The 20,417-nt window shown below is 41.6% G+C and overlaps 1 protein-coding gene across 1 annotated transcript; it reads left to right on the forward strand.

Annotated features, from left to right (window-relative positions):
• The first annotated feature begins 284 nt into the window (after positions 1–284).
• On the forward strand, positions 285–15,060 carry CMPK1 (cytidine/uridine monophosphate kinase 1). The gene is made up of 6 exons (XM_030032773.2): positions 285–522; positions 9,205–9,351; positions 10,253–10,405; positions 11,925–12,001; positions 12,083–12,179; positions 12,661–15,060. The coding sequence occupies exons 1-6, from the start codon at positions 448–450 to the stop codon at positions 12,700–12,702; spliced, it is 591 nt and encodes a 196-aa protein (XP_029888633.1). The 5' UTR covers positions 285–447; the 3' UTR covers positions 12,703–15,060.
• Positions 15,061–20,417: the final 5,357 nt, after the last annotated feature.

Below are 20,417 nucleotides of genomic sequence, written 5' to 3' on the forward strand. Positions count from 1 at the left end.
CCCGGCGGCAGCGGTACGGCCCGGTTGCTTCGCCCCGATCCCGGCGGTCACGCGCTGCCCAGGCCGAGCGTTCACCGGAGGACGGTGCGTCGCCCGGTTGCGCACCGGATCGGGTCGGGAGGAGAAGCGCACTGCGGGCCGGAGGGGCCGGAGGCCGGGGGGGGGGGCCGGCGGACCGGATGGGAGAGCGGCGGCTGCCGGCCCTCGCGCGCACGTGCCCGCCCCGCCCCTCCCGGTCGGCGCGCGCCGCCGGGGACCCGGAAGCACTTTCCCTCGGCGGGGACAGCTCAGCAGCGGCGGCGGCGACGGCGGCGGCTCTGCCTCAGCTCCATCCCCAGCCCTGGCCTCGGTGCCCGCCGCTCCCCGCCCGCTCCACGGCCGCCCCTTGGCCGCCGCCCCGCCGCCGCTGTCGTCCTGCTGCTGCTCCGCCGCCGCCTCCTTCTCCTCATGAAGCCCGTCGTCGTCTTCGTCCTCGGCGGGCCCGGGGCGGGCAAGGGGACGCAGTGCGCTCGCATCGTGGAGGTGAGGGCAGCGGACGCGCCGCCGGGGATGGGGGGAGTGAGTGTGGGGGAGGTACGGGACTACGCGTCCCGGCGTGCCGCGGGGCTCCGGCTGCGGGGGGCCGTGGGGGCGCGGGCGCGGGGCACGCTGGGAGTTGTAGGCCCGCCCGGGGGGGGGGGGTGCGTGTGCCTCTCCTCGGGGTGGTCGCTTACGGGGGGAGCGCGTCCCCCTCCGCCCGGCGGCGGGCTCCGCACCTCCCTTGCGGTCTGGGCTCTTGTCTAGTCTCGGTCCGCCCCTCAGAGGCGATCAAATAAAAATAACTGATCCACATCTCCCCGTCAGGCAGTGAAGCGGCAGGGGTAGCCCACAGTCCAGGCCCCCCCCCCCCCCCCCCCCTTCTCCTTCCAGCCCCTGTCAGGCGGCCTGGCCAAGGGCAGGCCTTTGTCCTCCTCCTGCCTTTTATTCCCTCAACCCCCCCGGGGATCCCACTGCACGGGTGGGTCCGCCTGCGCTGGCATCATCTGCCCTGGGCGGTGGGACACCCGCTTGGGGTTTGGAGGCTGTGGCGTTTTCGGGCGGGAGCAGCGGTTGCCCGCTGCGCCTTGGCAGAGAGGCAGGAGCGTGGCTCTCCAGAAGTTGCGGGCCGCCTGGGCGGTGGTGTGGTGTCAGGCCGGCCGTGCAGCCCAGCCCAAGTGGGTGGCTCTGTACACGTCTGCCTGGCCACGTAGGTGATTGCGGGGCTGCCACCCACACGCCTCGGCCTGCCAGTTTTGTGGCCTGGGAATGGAGGCGGGGTGGTTTACAGTGGTTGGGAATACATTGACTTCAAATGTGTGGGATCAAGGTCTATGCCTTCTGAAGCCTGTCCCGTAAATGTAAGAGCTGGTACGGTAAACATTGCAGGGTGTTGGCTTTCTGATCCGGTGCCATTTCTGTAAGTTGTGAAAGTAAAACGTTAAAAATAGAACTAAAGTTTTGTTCTATCACAGAATGTGGTAGAGGTCAAAGGATGTCCTGACCTCATAGATGGTTAATCTTCTCTCTTTTCAAAGAGCCTAAAACTGATGGTATAGGTTGAGAAGACTTTCTGCTATGTATTTCTTATTTTCAGTTTTCCAAATACATTTTTACAGCCCTTTGAGATAAGACAAGTATCTAAGAAAGAACAGTGAACGCTACATGGTGTAGTACCATCCTTTTAAAAACCAAAAAACGGAGGGATAAGTGCACTGTATCCAGGTGAATAATTACAGAAGTAGTTAAGGCTGAATGCTTCCAAGCGTGTATGTTGGATTTGAAACGGCTTCTTCTTTTTTTTTTTTCCCCCCTGAGCAGCTGTATATATTTTTCTTGTTAAAAGCCATATAGGATCAAAGTTTATCCATACCCGCACCAAAAGGAATGACTAAGAACTGTAGCAATGCCCGTGTTTCTGAAACTATTGGTGGAAAAAACCCCGCAACTCCTGGCACGGGCACATTTTGTGTGTTGTCTATTCTGGTGATGCCCTGGCAGTGCTGTTACAGTTTATCCATGCTGCCATTATACCCCAGTCCTCAGTGTTGTATAACTAAGTTATGCAAATTTGGTCCAGACTGAAAAATGCCGTTATGACTTAGTTCTGAAGGATTTTAACCACAAATTGCAGACTCTCATTCAAACCAGCTTATTCATTAAATTAAATTGTGGAATGAAAGGTTCGTAGTGCTCATAAAGCCTTTTTGGTAAGGTCAAATTCTGCCCCTGGCACATAGCAAACAAATGAGCTTAAACTGCAGGGGAATCTTGTAGGCTGTCATTAATGGCTTTCACCAAACCATTAATGTAGCCTCAGGGCTGAAGTACCTTGTGTGGCCGCTGGCCTATGTTTAGAAGTATAAATGCCTTTGGCTTGATAGGTTAATATAATTGGATAAAGACCACTTTATTAGGAGGAGTTCAAATGAGTCATTGCTACTCAAATTGTATTTGCAGCTCAAAATGAAAGAAGAAAGTTAACTTTGCTTGTACTGTATTTATTTTCTTTTCTAAGCCTGGAAAGGGAAGTCCAAATACTAATAAATGTAAATTTGCTTTAATTCTGCTAATCCTGTTGATTGAATGGAAAGAAGTTTATTGAAGTCAGCGGGCTGACAATAGAAAGCACTCGGACTTGCCGTCTGCAATGGATGGCCTTCCTGCTCGCTCGGACACCTCTACAGGAGCTGCTGGCTAAACTTTGAGGGAGAGAGGGTCTGAGGTGGTTGAAGGGAGAGTTGGACTGATGCAAGCCTGCTAGAAAACTTTTGAAAAATGGGACATGAACAGGGAAGTGTGGATGAAACACAGCAGACATACTGGAGAGCAGCACTTTTTTTAAGCACACGTCCTTGGCCTGGCCCCTAGCAGCCCCCCAGAGAGCCCTGGTGCAGGCGGTTGAATAGCCTGTATGCAGTCAATGTTGCCTTTAGGTTGAAGGTGTATTTTTGTTCGGATTTTAAACCCTGTTGGCAGCTTGCCACGGAGAAAAGGGGCTGTAGCTGAGTAATAATAAACCTCATTCATCCTTGTTGTAAACGAACTGAATAATATTAGCTTACATTTGGAATGAATCTGACCCAGTATCTTGCTGTAAATCTGAAGTGTGTGCTGAACAAAAAGTCAGTATGGGCTATAATTATTTCTCAGTTGCTATTCATACTGGAGATTTGGGACAGAGCACATCACACATGTGGAAGAAGTCTCACTTTGCTGAGGTGATATCTTGTATGCTTTTAGCGTTAAACGATTTTATTAACAAACCAAGGATAGCTGTGTTTTGTAGAGCAAAGCAGGTATTACGTACTACCTGGGAACGATTTCTCAAAGTAGTGTTGTAATTGTTTTGCTGACTATGCTCTACATTCTCAGAAAAGGGAGATGGCTATCACATGTTGTAGGCGAAATATGTATTTGTTAAGTAGTAGCCTAAATCATAACGGCTCAATATGTGTGTGCTGGAGTCCCTCATTCTGGAGAAGGCATGTATTCATACCAAATTTGGACCAAAATGGAGAAATTATTTGAGGGAAGAAGACGCAATAACAAGTGGAAATGGGTATTGACACGGTGTACGAAAGGGAACAGCAGGTAAGCGATTAGGTTTCTTTATCTTCGCAGATAAGGTTGGAGGAGACAGCTGAACCAGGCTGGTTTTCTCCGATACGGAAGAAAGACTCGTGTACATTCCACAAACTCACAGAATTGTCACTGAAATGCAGATGCAGCAAAACTGCTGCTCTGGACCATTTCCCCCTGTTTAGGAAGGGATGAAGCAGAATTCCCTCTTAAGTTCGTAGCCTCTCCCTTCCAGCTCTGCAGATTAACTCCTGAAACCTTCCACAGCTCTGTTAGGTGGAGCTTGCCATCATCTGGGACTGTTGCACGGCTGTCATGTGAGGCAGAATATTTGAGCAGGTAGTTGAATTGTGTCACTTGAATGCAGGTTCTTGCAATAACCTTCATGCTTTCCACAGTGTTTGTATTTTCTGTGACTGTGAGATTATTATGTGTGTGTGGGGCAAAATGAATGTGTTTTATTGCTGACTTCTGAACTTTGCTCATAAAATGGTTATGGTGAAGTCAAGGCAAAAAATGCATTCTTCAAATCTGCGCAAAATATGCTTTCATGTACTTAAATTTCAAATCCTTGTAACCTTTGCCTGAAATTCAAAGCTCTTTGGTTGGTGGGAAGAATAATAACTAAACCATTTGTCTGTGTTCCAAGCAAGATTTGAGTTGTATTTTGTTTGTTTGTTTTGGCAAGGTGATTCTGTAGGGATTTGGAGTATGCAAGACATCTCTCTCTGTGTACCTAAAATGTAATTCACCTCCGCCACAGCCTGATCCTGTATGTTTGTGGTTAAATCTAAAATTAATTCCACAAGGTGGGATGCTGAAGCCTTCTCCTTTTATAAGAGCATAAGTTAATATCCAAATGGAAAAAGCTGTTAAGTTGCTTTGGGATATATGATAAGGAGATTTCCTAGGGTGAAGAAAACAATGCAAAGAAGAACTCATTGTATCAGAAACACTCCTCTGAAAGTAGCAGTGGATTTAGGTTTTACTGTTGTGTGTTAATTGTCTTCTGGAAGTCGGCTGAGAGACACTGTTAACTTCCTTGAAATAAAAACGTTTTTAAAATTGTTTACTTTAAACTCAACTTCTGAAATCTCTTTCAAGAGTGCCAAGTATTAGTATTCTACTTAGCCTTAAGTTCTCATAGTTGTTTTTTTGAAAATAAGTTTATATTTCTGAACTTTGGAGCTTTTTTTTAAAACATGGTGAGTGATCGTTTAAACCTACCCCCTGAAGATTTATCCCTATATGCTTCCATTTTGCAGAACACTGGGCTTTGAATTTTGGACTTTCCCAAACTTACCGGGTGCCTTTTATTGAGCTCAGCATTCCTGAAGCACTGGGGTGCTCTGTTTGCCCCCCCTTCCCTAGGGGTGCTGTCAGTGGGAACTCCTTTGTGCATTTTGTTTTGTTAATGTGGTTTTTTTTGTTTGTTTTTCCTCCCCCAGAGGCAAGAACATATTTCAAACTAAGAAAATGTCTTCCATTTTTTTTTATTGGAATAAGGAGACAGAAGGTCTATTACTGCATTATAGTTTATACCCCAAAGTTTTAATTCCATGTGCTAATTGCTAATAGGACAAACAAAAGCTTTTTTAGGTAAAAAAAAAACCAACAAAAAAAAAAACCAAACCAAAAAAACCCCCACAAAACCAAAACGAAGGCTGCAGGCTTTACTCAATTCTATTTTTAACTAGCTCTTGAATGGTGTATGGAGCAAATTTCGGCTGTTTATTAAGGTTGCCCAAGATATGACAGGTCAGAACTAGGGCAATAAAAGTTTGTGTTTTATTTGTTTAGATCTTAAGACCTGTGACTTTCATTTTCAGAGTAACAATGATAAGCCAAGATAGGAGTCAAGGTCAAAGTAGTAATTTGTGTTTTTCTTGCTTTTTCTTGGCTTCTGCTCACTTAAGGAAGTCTCAAGCTGTGTGTTTAGTGGAGAGATGTGTTGCAGGACCACACAGGGCTGAATCAGAAATAAACTTTGTGCCCCTCGAAAGCTGGCTGTGTAAGGAGTGCCAGCAGCAGCTGCTGCACACTGCTGATCCTTTCTTACTGCCTCAAGAAGATTGCTAGGGCAGACTCCACCTTATTCAAGTGTGACACAGATATGACTCATGTATTTTCAGTTGTATTCATCTATTTTTTGTATTTACTGAAAACAAAGCATGTTCTGTCTGCGGAGTGGAAGTCGCAAATCCTGGTTGACACAAGAAAGCTGGAAGTGGCTTCAGGGCAGGGGAGGGAAGGGCAACCCAGGGAGGCTGCAGTCTCGGGTTGTAATTTGGAGATGTGGAGCCTATAGGTTGCATGTCCCCGTTTGTCCTGCTGAATGGGGACTGATTTACAAGGCCACTGTGAGACAAACGAGCGAGCAATATTTTGCTCTGCTCTATACAGTACTGCTAAGTGCTGTTCTGAGTAACACCTCTATAGTGGGATTGATGGAAACTTGAGCTTGCCTTCCCACATCCCTGTGATTTTTTTTGATTTTTTTTTTTTTTTTAATGCAAAGGAGGAAGATGTCTACAGTGGTGCTGAAGACAGCTGATTTTCATCTTTTTCATTCACAGTTAATTTTCGGAAGAGATTTGGATTATGGTTCTCCAAATATAAAAATAGTTTTAAAAATAATGAGAACTTGTGTAGTAGCAACTTATTCATTTAATCTTTTTTTCTTCTTATAGAACAGCATTCCAGTCTGCTAGCATAGCAGAAAGCATTATCTCTGAAATAAGTTTTAGAATAGTTAATTCTGTATTTTCTTTTTTCTTCTCTGTAATCTAAAAATCTGTCCAATACTTGGCATCCAAGTGTTTGGAAAATTTTTTTAACCCAGTTTCTATTTCAAGTCTCCTTTCAGTCTGACTTTATGAATCTGGCATATATGCATCCTTCAAGAACTGGAGAAACTGCTTTTTCATTGTTTGGCAGCCACAGTCCTGCTCCCTTTCCGATTTCGGAGGAGAAGAATTAGGCAGTAGTTGCAACAAGTCACGTTCTGGGGATTGCATCAAGATGTACTTGGCACTGCTGGAAAGTCATGCTGGCACAGTGCAAACCCTGGCAAGACGCGAGAGTGTTTTGCCCTGGTTTTTGCACGGTTACATCACAGTCTCTTTTGCGAGCTTTTGGGGATGTGACGATTTGCTCCAATTCAGGACTCTTGCTGAGGGTTTATCTTGCCTAAGATGAAAGAAAACTTTGTGCCCTGTACGCATTGATTAAAACTGGCAAGAGTAGTGTGAGCACTGCATCTCTGAAGCCTTCTGTGTACGGAGCAGCAGCCAAGCCTTTCTCTGTGCTTGTTTGCATTGTTTAAACCGACATGTTTTCTTTGGCTCTTGGCTCGGTACAGTTAATAAATAGATGTTTTGGCCCTGAAGGAGAGGTTTGTTTTTCTTATTGCTTGATTAATCCATTCTGAAGGTTACTCTAGAATACAATTTACTATTATCTAAAACAAGTCTATTTATACAACAGCAGTTTAAAACACTTCTATCTTTTACTTTCCTGTTCAGCCATTAAAAACTATTTTAGTTTGCTGTTGCAAAAGTCAGAGAATTCCAAAAATTGTCTGACTCAATTTTGTTTTCATGCATGAAAAGGGAAATGCCAAGGAAAATTAAATGGCTTGGTAATCCTCTAAAACCGAAGGGATTATATTTTCCTCCTGTTTTCTCCTTTGTAGAAACTTGATGTTAAAAATATCATCATTCTTTAACGTTAGCAAGAAGAACTACATGTTAATTTAGGGTTCAGCAGAGTAAGGTTTCTTGCTTATAGGAAAGATTTATTCTGGTTTATGGCTTCTGTAGTTCATAGTTAATATTTAGATTTGCAATTAAATACGCATATCCAAATGCAATGCACATTAAAGCAGGAATACAGTGAGCTTATAGAGGATGTCTGTGGAGCTTTTTCTTCACAGTTATTTAGAGCAAAATCTTGCTTCCCTTTTTTTGCCAGCTGTGTAGAGTTTTGGAGATTTAGGTAATTATATCCCTTCTTAAATTATGACTATGGCAGAACTAACTTTCCACGCTTTTGTGGGTGAAATTGGAAAGCAACTGAAATGTTTTTAAAGTCACTTAGTGGGTTGTGTAATATTTCTGTTGTACTTAGTCCAGTAGCCAAGTTTTTAAATCCCAAGTTCACAGCCTTAAAAAGTGTGTAGTCTTATTATTATGCTGCTCGGACACCTTTTTTGAAAATTGCTTTGGATGTTGCTGCAGCCAAGCTGATAACCCTGAAGTTTTTTGCTGCTGCATTTATTTTGTGTAAAAAGTTTAGGATGAGTCTGTATAGGTGTACTGTTTTGGGTGTGTAGCTAGCTTAGGTAATCACCAAGGAGATGTCTTTATTGCCTATTTTTATGGACTATATTTGGTGAAGGAGCATAGTACACTTGGTTAGTTTTCTTGTGGTGTTAAATGAGCTGAGAAAATGATTGTTTTGTGCTCTGAAATGTCCTTTATAACAATGTATTTCTCTTTGGTAAGCATGTATTTGTATGTTTGCACTAGGTGTTTGTTTATGATAGTAAATGCCTGAGAAATTCAAGTAATAAATACTTTTCATTGGTATTTTGCATTAGCAACTTTTTTTAGATGCAGTTTGAGGTGAAAGAAGAGAGTAATGGTGTTTGCTGTTTTCCTGCGTACCGGTAACAAATTGATAGATTTGGACCTGATCTCTCTGCTTTCTTTCTGTTTACTGTACATGGTGTGACATAGGGTGGCACCAGCATAGCTGTTTACCTTCATCTGCCACATCATCGTTATGAGAAGGCACTAGACTCCCCGAAGGGCTGCCCTCCAAGTTTGTCACGTTCATCCCAGGGAAAGAGGTAGCAGGGGCAGGCATGCAGGGCTGGGTTTAGAGGAGTGCATGTGTAGCACTGTTTGTGTAGCTGCGATGTTAGATGCAGAGTTATAAGTGATTTGACCAAGGCAGAGGAGGAAGTTGGTGCCAGAACCACAACAGGAATGTAAGGATTCCTGACTGATGCTGTGCTTGAAACATTCTTCCAGCTCCAAAGGACCTGGAATCACCTCATGTGCTTTTCTTTAAGTAGGTAATGAGATAAAATTACAAACCTATTGTGTAAACGTAGCAAGGAAAGACACTATCTCAACTTTTCACTTTCTAAGTCAAGACTTGACACAGTAACTGATAACCACTTAAAATTTCTAAGTAGTTGAACCATTAGGATGGGGTATAGCTTGTATCTAATTTAGTGATTGTTAAATATCTGATCGCACAGTGTAACATTTCAGGAAGCGCCTTGGGGACTTTGAGATGGTCTTGTTTCCAAACATGACAAAATTACCTTTGAAAACGGTACACGAACGCCTGACCAAAGCCCTTTCGAGCATTTTACCCAAGAATCTCTCTACTGCTGTGCTTTCTGTGCACGCAGAATATGCTGTATTGTCAGATTACACACTGAAGATGGAATAGATCTGTCACTAGCAAGATGCTATTCCCTGTATTCTTCTGTTGCAATGCGAAGATAAATGTGGTTGACACTGCTGACTGATGTTAACTTCGCATATGTACTAATTGAAGGGAGTCTGTGCCTGTTTGTTTTGCATGTTTCAGAAATACGGCTACACGCACCTTTCTGCTGGTGACCTCCTTCGGGATGAACGAAAAAGGCCAGGCTCACAGTATGGAGAACTCATTGAGAGCTACATTAAGGAGGGAGAAATTGTACCGGTTGAAATAACAATCAGCTTGCTGAAGCGGGTAAGGAAAGGGCTATCTCCTTGCTGGTTCACTCTTGCAGACTAAGCAGCAAAACAGTGGCTGTATTCTGGAAGAATTGCCTTTCTTCTGGTGTGAGTAGTATGAAATGGCAGACACGCAGGTGCACATCGCCTACTGGGCTTCTCTTAGCAATTACTCATGTTTCTTTCTGGCTGGTTGGAGGGAAGTAGGTGATAGGGTCTGATACCTGGGGATCTGTGAGAATGGTTTTTTTTTTTTGTTGGGGTTTTTTTTTTTTCTTTTTTTAGTAGCTCTAAGGAAATCGGTGAAACTCTGTATTTCTTATTTCCCTTAACTAGCTTTTGGACCTCTTGGTCAGCTCAGTCATATTTGACTGCAGGTTAGAGGCCTTAAAGGTACTAAGTTTCTGTAAGTTTTATCAAAATAGATAGCCAGGTGAGGAAGAGCACCTGCTAATGTTCCTGTGGAAGGAAAAGCTCCAGCCTTTATCCTTATTAGATGTTCAGGAAAACCAGAGCATCTCCTTTAAGACAGAGAAGGCTTCTGTTGCTCATGGCACTCTAAATTTATCTGGAGTTTTTCTGTTAGAATTAACTCTAGATCAGGGATGTTTTGGCATCTTACTGTGTAACAGCACTTTCCAGTATCTTGTAGAAAATCAACTTTAAAGCTGGGATTGTGGGTTATGAGATTTTGAGCTTTATGAAATAGTGAATTCAGTTTGAAAGAAGGCTATATTGGTGCATCAGTGAATTAATTATCATGCATTGAAGGTGAAACAAAAATACATTTTGTAAATCTGCAATAATCCTAAAATAAATGCTTCTCAATTTACCATGTCAACATTTTGGGGGTAATTTAGTAAGTAGATAAATGGTTGTGTGTGCAGGAGATCATGAGTTGAATTCTCTTTTATCAGGCTATGGATCAAACAATGGCTGCCAATTCCCAAAAGAACAAATTCTTGATTGATGGATTTCCCAGGAATGAAGATAATCTTCAAGGCTGGAATAAAACTATGGATGGAAAGGCGGATGTTTCTTTTGTTCTCTTTTTTGATTGTGACAATGAGGTAATGAAGTGTGTTATTCTGTCACTTCCTTTCTTGCTATATTGTGAGAATCATTCAAGAAGAACAATAAAACTCTGTCAGGTAGTGAATGGACTAGTGAAGAGTAGAAGGAAAACTTCGTCTGTGACTTTCAAGGATTTTTTGGCAACTTGTTTTTGCAGATGAAAAACTGCATGTTTTTGAAATAGCAGGCAGCTAATTACACTTGGTATAACCGTGCGAATAAATTATACTGAAGTAGTACTGCAGGCAGTTGAATTCTTAAGGAAAATTTATAAAAACTTTAAATACATTATACAAAACTATTTGGTTAATTTCCAGAAAACATTGCTCAGTTTACTCTTAGTAACTGTTTAGTCCAAAATGAACTTGATAGCAATGTCTGCTTTAATTCTGAAGTGCTGGCAGCAGCAGTCTTTATTTTCATAGTTATGAGATGTGCTATAGGATAGCCAGTAATCAACATTTTATTCAGCAAGTCATTAGATTACAAGGGCATTTTGACAGTGATACATTATATTCATTTAACAAGTGCCATGATATGCTGTCTTTTTAATATGTCAGTGCCCTTGAGGCATAAAAACGGATATGAGAATCCCAGCACCTTAAGCTGACTTTCTTCATTTTACCCTTTTCCCCAATTCCCTGAGAAATTTTGTTACTTTTTTTTATTAATTGCAATTATTTTTTAATCTCAAAGAACAAGTGAGGGGTTATTTTTTTCTATTTAAAAACTTAAATAAGATTAAATTAATTTTTTCACTTGGTGGGGTGTTAATTTTGGTTCTAATTTGTTTACTAGATCTAAAAATAGACAACAATGCCTCATGATCTACTGGATTTTTTTTTTACTATGGGTGTACTTTGTAGGAAAAAATAATTTTTAACCGTTGTCCTCTTGCAGGAGTAGGATAAACGTATTCATGAACTGTACATGTGTCAGCACTGCTTACTCAACTTCATGGTTCAAAACTTAGTTCATTGGGCAGCTTTTAACCATGGTTAGTTCTTCAGTTTTTACTTAGATTTTGATTTTTAAGTCTTTGTTATAGCAATGTCAAGTAAGAACATTTTAACTTACAATAACTTAGTATGTAGCCTTACAAAATTCTTGAGAGAACACGCAGCAACTTTCTTTCAGTGCAGGCATATATTAGTAGTCTAATTTGACATGCTTTCAGAAAGTCTGAACACATCCTTGAAAATCAGGTAATTTTCTTTAAATGTCTCAAGTCGGAGTCCCAGTCGAACCACAGAGCTTGATGTTGCTTTTACTTCCACTGACCCCTATCCCATTTTAAGAGCCCCCATTTTAATAAACTGGTGAAGTGCAAAGCTATCATCCTTTTTCTGTGGAAGAATCTAACTTTCCATGTGAATTCTGGTTACGTCCACCAGATCTGGACAGTATTTTGTGTGTCTGGCCTATTTAGATTTTTCAGTATTATTGTTTTGTTTCTGCTTTCAAGATAGCACCTTGTGTTCTTGGTTGTGATCATCCTTCTGATGTTTTTTGTAGATATGTATTGGCCGCTGTCTTGAAAGAGGCAAGAGCAGTGGTAGGAGTGATGATAATCGGGAGAGTCTGGAAAAGAGGTACCATCTTCAAAGCTTTTCAGTTCCCTTTTGTTTATATTTTGCTATGTAATGCTTTTTTCCCCCTGTGTTTTCTCCTAGAATTCATACGTATCTGCAGTCTACTAAGCCTATAATAGATTTGTATGAGAGAATGGGAAAAGTCAGAAAAGTGGATGCTTCTAAGTCTGTTGATGAAGTAAGTATATAAGCCAAAAAAACATGGGGATGACAGCGGCAGGGTACATAGTTTTGGCATTCTTCTGAGATGTGTGTGCATGTGGTTAGTGTGCTAATTGAGCACCGATGTGTATTACTGAGGGAGGTTGTGGAACTCTCGTTTTGACCCTTGAAGAACTGATTAAGATGTGAATAACTTTAAGCAATCAATTAGTTCTGCTTGAACATGAGCTGGACTAAAGACGTTTTCAGTGTTTCTGTGTTTAACAGTGTCTTGTCTTTTTCACTTTCATGAGCTTTTGCTTTTCTGAAGTTGTTTTGCTCTTCCGTCTCAGTTTCCCAGAATTGATGCCAATTTCACTATTAAAGAATTAGTGAATGTTTTAAGAAAAAACTATATATTTTTTAAAATACTCTCAATTATTGTGTGTGCTGGTTTAAGTTGAAGTAACTGTTTGACTAACACTTCATAAAATTAGTATTCTTCTCTCTCTTTGTAGGTTTTTGAAAAAGTTGTACAAATTTTCGACAAAGAAGGCTAATTCCCAGCTTGAAAGTTCATTTAAACTTGTGCTTGAATCTTGCTTGAATAGCTGCTACTGCAGTCCACTCTTTGTAATTGTTTTAAAAGATTTTTTTATTGTTTTTCACATATCTAATGATGATTGGAAAAGCAGTTAATTACAAATGGATCTGTTTTTTAAATAAGAAATCATTTCTTGTGGCTATAGCATACAAATTTCAGGGTTCTGCATTAGTACAAGTTCAGTTACTCACATGGCAAAACCACAGTTGAAGTATCTCTCTGAAGAGACTATTTATTCTGTCACAGTTCTGTGCCTATCGTGGGCAGCCCTTCTTACTCCTTATTGCCATATACTTTTTTTTTTTTTTTTTTTTTTTTTTTTAAGGATCAACCAAACAGCAGCATTAAGCAATGCGGGACCCGTGTGCCCTTGTTTATTTTTTGGATGCTTGGACCAAATTTAGCAGATATTTTTTCAGATAATAATTTTGTCACAAAGTTCCCTGTTATTCCCAAAGCCAAATTCTTTAAGTCAAGCTACAGTTAGTATGAGAATCTGTTCTGGCAGGTCTCACAAAACTATATAATATGCTGTTCAGGAGTAGACATACAAAGTACTTCATGGAAAGTGGTGCTTTCTCATGACTCTGGATGTAAACTGTCTTGTAAGTTCTTGAGTACCTGGATGACATGGCCCTGGGCTTTACCTTGTCTTCATTTGCAAAAGGGTAAGAATATAATTTCAAAGTCAGGTCAGTATTTCCATACTCATTTATTTTAAACGATGTTTATATTCTTAATTACAGTATGGTCTTCACAAGATGGCAAAACTCTTAAATAGTGTACAATAAGCAAAATCTTCTAACAGTTCTGTCTTTTGTAACAAGTGGAAGGGAATTTCTGTATTATTATTATTATTATTGAAATACTGTATTACTGAATGCTTTAAGGTTTGGTACCTGGGGAAATACTTTTATGGTTAAACTAGTGAATTTGTTTCCCTAAAATTGTATAATTTTAATAGCCGTTTGTTTGAAAATATTGTAAATTATTGCACTTTTGTTGTTACGTGGTCAGCTGAAGGGAAGATACTTGCAGAAAAAAGTACCATTCCCTTAAACAAATTGGGTCTTGCTTCATCACATTCTCTTGAATTAGCCAAGTACAGTCATCAGCAATAGTTGGGATAAGCAGGTAACTGGTTGAAACAAACTGGTTTAAAAGTTTGCACAGATGTGGTGTAATTCTGCCTTTTGTTTAAAGTAACCTTTTCTCTCTTCTATATAGTATGCATAGGTATGTGGGGCCCCAACCATGCATTCCTTGCATGCCCTGAGCTTTCACTGAAGAAGGCTCCAGAAGGCTTGAAGATGAGTGTTTTAACTAATTTTAGTGGTAGAGTGTTCTTCCTACATTAACTGACACTGTAATTGGTTTGTGATATGCTAATAGATGTTGCAAATTACAGGCAATTGCAATTTGGAAATCTTGGGGCTCAGCTTTTCTTTATTGATGACTTTCTCTATTTAAGGAAAAACTTTAAATTAAGCCTAGCTTCTAATTAGAATCAGACGTGTTGGTATTCATCCTGCAGCGTGATCTGTGCGGGCAGATTTGTATTTGTATGAATTATCTTCTTGCTGAGGTTCTTGAGGCTGCTGGACTGGTGAAGAGATGGGTACAGAAAGAAAGGGTAAACTACAGTATCTTTTCCAGTATGGTAGGAGTTCAAACAGTGGACTGAGCACAAATAGCTGTTTGCTACTGCAGAACATATGGACCATGACTACTTTTGTGAGTGTGGGAGGCTAATGCTTTTGCTTTAGGAATTTCCCCTTAAAAAAAAAAAAAAATCATGGAATTAAATTCTTATTGTATAAGTATGCTGACATAGGATAGGATCCAGCGAAACTGCATGTTTTGATATGAAGGTTAGAATCAGGGTTTTTCCAAAAAGACTTCAAACAGGATTCTTTTAATCTAATTAGAGAGATTTAATTATCTTTTGTTTCTAAGTTACTGGTTTTTACAAGTTCTGTTCAGAATAGAGTATCTGTTTTCTCTCATCATATACTTTTCTGTGTATTTAAGTGCTGAAACAAAGAAAAAAACCCTTTGGAGCAAGTTTTTAGAAAAAACCAATGTTTTGGCAATATTGAATTTGGAGTGGATTGTAATGTGTCTGTGCAAAGACTAGATTTTTTTTGTCATTTTATTTATTGAAGATGCCATTAAATGTGTTACCAATTCTTTCAAGTTGGACTTATGATTGAAATAAAGATTAAAGGCAATATGCCAATGTGTTGTGTCTGTTTAGCAGCAAAACTGTACAAAGAATTTGAGGAGATCTAATAAACTTTGTTCTGTGGCTTAACACGAGTGCTTGGTTTACAGTGATCTGTCACAAGGGATATTTTTCATATGTATCTATCTATATAAAGTGTGTATTTGTTAGTGTTAGATACCTTGCATGGCTGCATACACAAAGGTATGTGTATAAAAGTTCAGTTTTCACCATCAAAACTGAGGTCCTGAAGACCCTGCTAGGTGCAGGATAAGATCAGGCAAATGCCTGTGGAATTGGTACCTTTTCTTGATTATGTAGGTTTATCAGATTACTCTATTTGTATAGTTGTGCAGTGATAATTCATTTGGCCCATCGGTGAAAGAAAGGGGACTTGAAGTAGACTAGAAAACACAAACCTATTGTGCAGCTGCTGTTGGAGACACTTTTTCTCTTGATTTCTCATGCTTCCTTGCTCAATCACCAGCTGATTTCCTGAATGCCATTCTGCTGCTTTGCAGCACACGCCTACGCGCTTTATTTGAGACTGTGTTCTTAAAGGAGATTGGCACAGCATAATATTCTTCATAAAAGAAACTGAGAGGTTGCCAGACATATTTTAAAATAAGTCTTCACGTTTTGTGTAAAGGTTTGACACAAAATGGGTTATTTATTCACGTGTAGGTTTCGGTAAACAACATATTGAACTTGAAACCTTACTCTGGAAACATTTGCAGAGCCAGCCTGAAAGGGGTGGGAAAAGCAGGGGATTTTCCAGCAGTGGTAGGTATCTTTCTGCTGGTAAAACTGTATAGACCCACCTGTTTTGCTGAAACCTCACCCTGAGGTTGTAGCCTCTCCTTGGGGACTGACTGACAGGGGCAAGGCTCTGGTAGCTTGCCCCAAAGCAAGCTTCCCACTCCCAAAAGTGGGAGACTTGAACAGAAAATCCCTGCCCAAAAGGTGCCAAGTTGATGGAGCTGGGGCAGGCGGAGACGACCATAAGCATGCAGTTGAGGATTGCCTCAGTGGAAGATATTCCCCACTAGCAACATTTGTCCTTAATAAGAAGAGATGGTTCATGAGGGCGTTCCAAGGTCTTGTGCAAAATGCTGTGTCTTATAACAGTGGGTGCTGCCCAGGCTGAACTGGGGAGAATGGGAGAGTTAAATGGAAAAAACAAAAACCTCAGTTCAGACCGGGGCTGCCAACTGTCGTTACCGGTTGGCAGTTTCTAGCTGCCAGCATTTAGGAAAGTTGCAGCTTAGGGGATTACTTTTCTGCTTAGTTTGAAGTTCAGTACCAGTTTGGTCCCTGTTGTGATACAGATGTCTCTGAAAGCTATGATCTGTGACTACTCAGCTGGCCTTCTGCTCGGCGGGGCCAGCACTGGGCACGATCAAGTTATTTCTTCAAGGCACGGAACAGCAGGACTTGGAGACTGGGCACCTGGGGCTGTGCGCTTGCCACAGTCCAAAGATCCCAGGGTTAACAGCTAATAACGAAAACTGCAAGACGATGCAAAGAGGATTCAGCTAATCAGGTAACAAAGGAGACAGTAACAAAAATATTAAGACTTTTGGTTTCATATAGTAGCAGTTCTCACACTCTTTTGATCTGCAGACCTTTATAAGTCTTCCAGTGGAGATAGGGGGGCACAGATGAATTTAATCTTGCAGCTCTGCTATTTTTCATGGATTGTCTAGTTTAAGATGATGGTTTTCAGCCTGTGGTCTGTAGAGTATTTCTGTTGGTAACAATAGGCACCCTTATTGAGTCTTCTAATCTGCTCAGCTGATGTATTCTCTATCCTCTTTGCTTTCTGCCTTTTAACATCTTTTCCTTACCTTTCTGAATTGCAGATGCTCTTTGGGATGGGGAAGCGGGTGCTCTTACCAATCTCTATGTGCCTTGCAAAAGAAACAGAGTCTTTAAATACCTTCAGCTGGAACAATCAGAACTCATTTCTGCCAACGAACTTGGTACATAATCTGTTACAAAACTGATGTAAAGCACATTGTGCTATTTTTTTTTTTTTAACTACAGAAAATCTCAATGTAGTACCTCTGTCTTTTCTCCTATATGGCTGAGATCAGATGTGTCTGTCTTGCTTCAGCACAGTGCTTAGCAGTAGTTGCATGAAAAAAACTCCTCAATCACTAGATGTTAAACTAGCAATGACTTGTTATACTTCAATAGAAGCAAGTGAGATGATTGAGGAGGGGAGGAAAGACGCTTAAAAGAAGCTGTCAATTCTGCTTCACTAGTCAGACTTCAGCTTTAGATACATATCTCTTCTGCACAGCAGTGATGCTTCTATTTAGTCTAGCTATTTCATGATTATGCTGTATAGAAATTTAGGCAAAAGCCTAGAACTTGCCTGTCTCCCCTCATTGACTCTGCCACCTTGAATTCCAGAGGTGGTGGAGACAGGAATTTGTCTTTAGGGTAAAGCTGTAGAAGCTAAACTGGGCAGGATGAAGACAAATGAAGCTGTGCTTGTGAAGAACAAGATGCACAGCTTATTTCACTGTGGGCAACAATGCCAGGCTATTTTGTCATCCTGGTTTGTAACTGCATTCAGACAGCAAAGCAGAAATTTTCTCTTCCCCTCAAATGTTTGGCAGAAAGCTTGCTTTTGTCTAAAATGCTTCTTAAGCACTGTGCGAACCATTCAGTCCTAAACCAAATACCAGTTTGAGTTGTGCTTTTTCTTTCTAATTTACAAATAGGAGGGTTTGGTTTAGTTTCTTGTAATAGCTGCTGCAGCGAGACAACTCTTGGAAAATACAAGGCGCCATCCCAAAAGATATTATCTGCTTTATTCTGGAGGGCTTTTTAGCACAATGCAGTTTCTTCATGGTAAAAAATGGCAGATTGTTGTGCGACTACCAAAGTGTAACGACATGTGGATGGTACATGGAAATGGTATCTTGTACAACTTTTGTGCTCAGCACACACTTTCATTTAGTGCCCTGAGATGTGAAAAGAGATTTTTATGATACATTCTTAATTGGATCATCTTAGGAGTGAAGCTTAATGTATCGTGGAGGTCTTCAGGGACCATCAGGATCTATCAAGGTGTTTGGGGATGTAATATGTGGCGGTCCTCTTTCCTGACTGAGCATAGAGCTATCTCTTTAGGTTGCAGTTTGGGGCGTTACTACTGTTCTCGTCTTAAACCAGAATGAGCTGAAGTCCCCAGCTGTGGTCACCAAGTATGCTGAGGTCCATGTTATGTTCTAAGCCAAATACCTCTGTTCTTGTCTGAATACCTCCTCTGGTTTCATTTGGATATGATGGAAATCATCAGCGTCTTTATTTCAGGGGGAGGACTGGCACAGTCCAAAGTCAAGCTGCTGCCCCACCTCATACTTCTCCCACACAAACTTCTGTGAGAGGGAGATGCTCTCTGGGAGCTGTAGTGGCTTCCTTGCTTCCATTTGCCTTTCCAGGCCATGCATCCTGGATTTCCCAAGGTGTAGTAGTATCTCCCTACCCCAAGAGCAGAGATGGTAGCTGGACCATGGGAGAAGCCCTTGGGCATAGAAGACAACAATGGCCTGAAACATCCTGGATGCATTTTTCAAACAAAAGTATAATCAGCAGCCACATTTTTGCTCGGTAATCAAAGTGTCCATGGAAAATAGAAACAGGGATAATTTTACCATGTTCTTTCTAATTTAAAATTTTCTGCAGAAAGAAAGTGCATTTGACTGCTTCCTTGCGACAGAGAGCTCAGAATTTTAAGTGCTGTTCCTGAAGCAAGCATTACATTTGGCTTACCATGTGTGACTTCTTGTGAAGCTTCCCTGGGCTCTTGGATGCTGTTCTCGCCAGCAAGAGCGGATTGCTTCCAGCAATAAACATCCCACAAAATTATGTATGTTCTTTAAGAAAAGTACCAAGATTTTCTGCTAATTGCAAAAATACATAATGGATGCCTTCAGCATCTGTTATTTATTCTCTAACCAGCTTTCATCCAAAAGTAACCTTTAAACAAACATTAAGATTGGGTAGTGTAACTGTTCCACTGTGTCACACGGATCTACACCCCCCACTTTAATTATGTTTGAAACACGTGCTTATAGTTGACTTCTAGTGAGAGGGAGAAGTTGTTTATATCTCTAACTCGGAGACGTTCACAACCTGGAGGGGACGATGCCCGGTGCCAGAGCTGAAAGCATGTCTCGGGTGTTTAGTTGTGCTCTTTTTGGAAGAAAAAAGCCCAGCAGAGAGGGGGTTTTGCTCACACGACAATTGCTTCAATCTACCACAAGGAGGGGTGCCAGGCTCGCAGAGAGGAGGATGCAGCTTGACAGTATCATTCGTAGGCTGTACAGTATTTCCCGTATATCGAAAGACCTGATTTTTAATAAAAAAAAGCCTGCTTTTTTAAAATGGTGTAACTTTAAAAAAAAAATCCCCGTAAAGAAACAGATATTTTTGGGTGGATTTTTTTGTTGCACTAAGATCTGCTATATTGGTTACTTGGCAACAGTGAACGCCGTGGGGTTTTGTCAGTTTATTTAATTGCATCTAATGAGAACAACTAGATGGGGCCAACTTAGTTATTGTGGCTGTTCTGTGCCACTACATTCATGATAGGTTTGTCATTTCCATCCTGAACCAACTAGGCAACTTTCCAAGATTAGCTTGGGTGAAAGCTTTCCATTAGCGAAGGAGTCACATACCTGGTACGGCGGCAGAGAAGCATTCCTGGTGTCTCTCCATCCCAGAGTGCTTCAGAAGCGAGATCTGTCCTGGGCTGGCAGAGGGAGCACTAAAAGCGAAGCTGCTGGGAAAAGCTGGGTGGTAAGCACCCGATTCCCTTTCACAGGGGAATTTTAGAGGGAAATGACTGTAGCTACAGTTGTTTTGTCTGTTGATTGATGGTTTTTGGCAAAATCTCCTAGTTGCCCTTCCACCCTATTATTCCTTCCAAATGACTGTGATGGAAAAACATGGACTCGTTTACTCCTTTAGCCACGGCTGTGTGGATACTACCTGGGCATCCTCCAGCAATAACAGCTCCATGCTTCCCCAAAGGACCTCAGGGCAGGGCAATAGGAAGAGGCAGGATGGGGTTGGCATCTTGGCTGGTGAAGAACAGAGAAGAGGAGATGCCAGCAGGGTTACATTGACAAAGCCTTGTGCTGGGGCATGGCCAGTAATTCTGAGCATGGGGCACGAGCAGGACCGGTACTGGCAGCAGTCCCCTACGTAGACTCAGCATCTCCTGCTATTCCAGCGACATCTTGGTCTTGTGTCACTTCACTGGCAGACAGCAGAGCAGCACTGTTGGGGACCGAGCACTGACGACTTTGCAGCTCCTTTGCAGTAGATCTCCTATTCCTCTATGCTTAGATGCATTCCCATTTTCTAAGCAACCTGTATTACAGATGGGGAGATTAATTCACAAAGGGACTCTGAAACTCAGCAAAAGG

The sequence above is a fragment of the Aquila chrysaetos genome, chromosome 12 (assembly GCF_900496995.4).
Source record: "Aquila chrysaetos chrysaetos chromosome 12, bAquChr1.4, whole genome shotgun sequence".
NCBI classification, from domain to species: Eukaryota; Metazoa; Chordata; class Aves; order Accipitriformes; family Accipitridae; genus Aquila; species Aquila chrysaetos.

Bases quoted from the DNA above. Each gene is read 5' to 3' on its own strand.
- CMPK1 (XM_030032773.2), top strand. From the start codon at position 448: ATGAAGCCCGTCGTCGTCTTCGTCCTCGGCGGGCCCGGGGCGGGCAAG. The intron at 12,002-12,082 runs GTACCATCTTCA...GTTTTCTCCTAG, and splicing joins CGGGAGAGTCTGGAAAAGAG to AATTCATACGTATCTGCAGT. The intron at 12,180-12,660 runs GTAAGTATATAA...CTCTCTTTGTAG, and splicing joins CTTCTAAGTCTGTTGATGAA to GTTTTTGAAAAAGTTGTACA.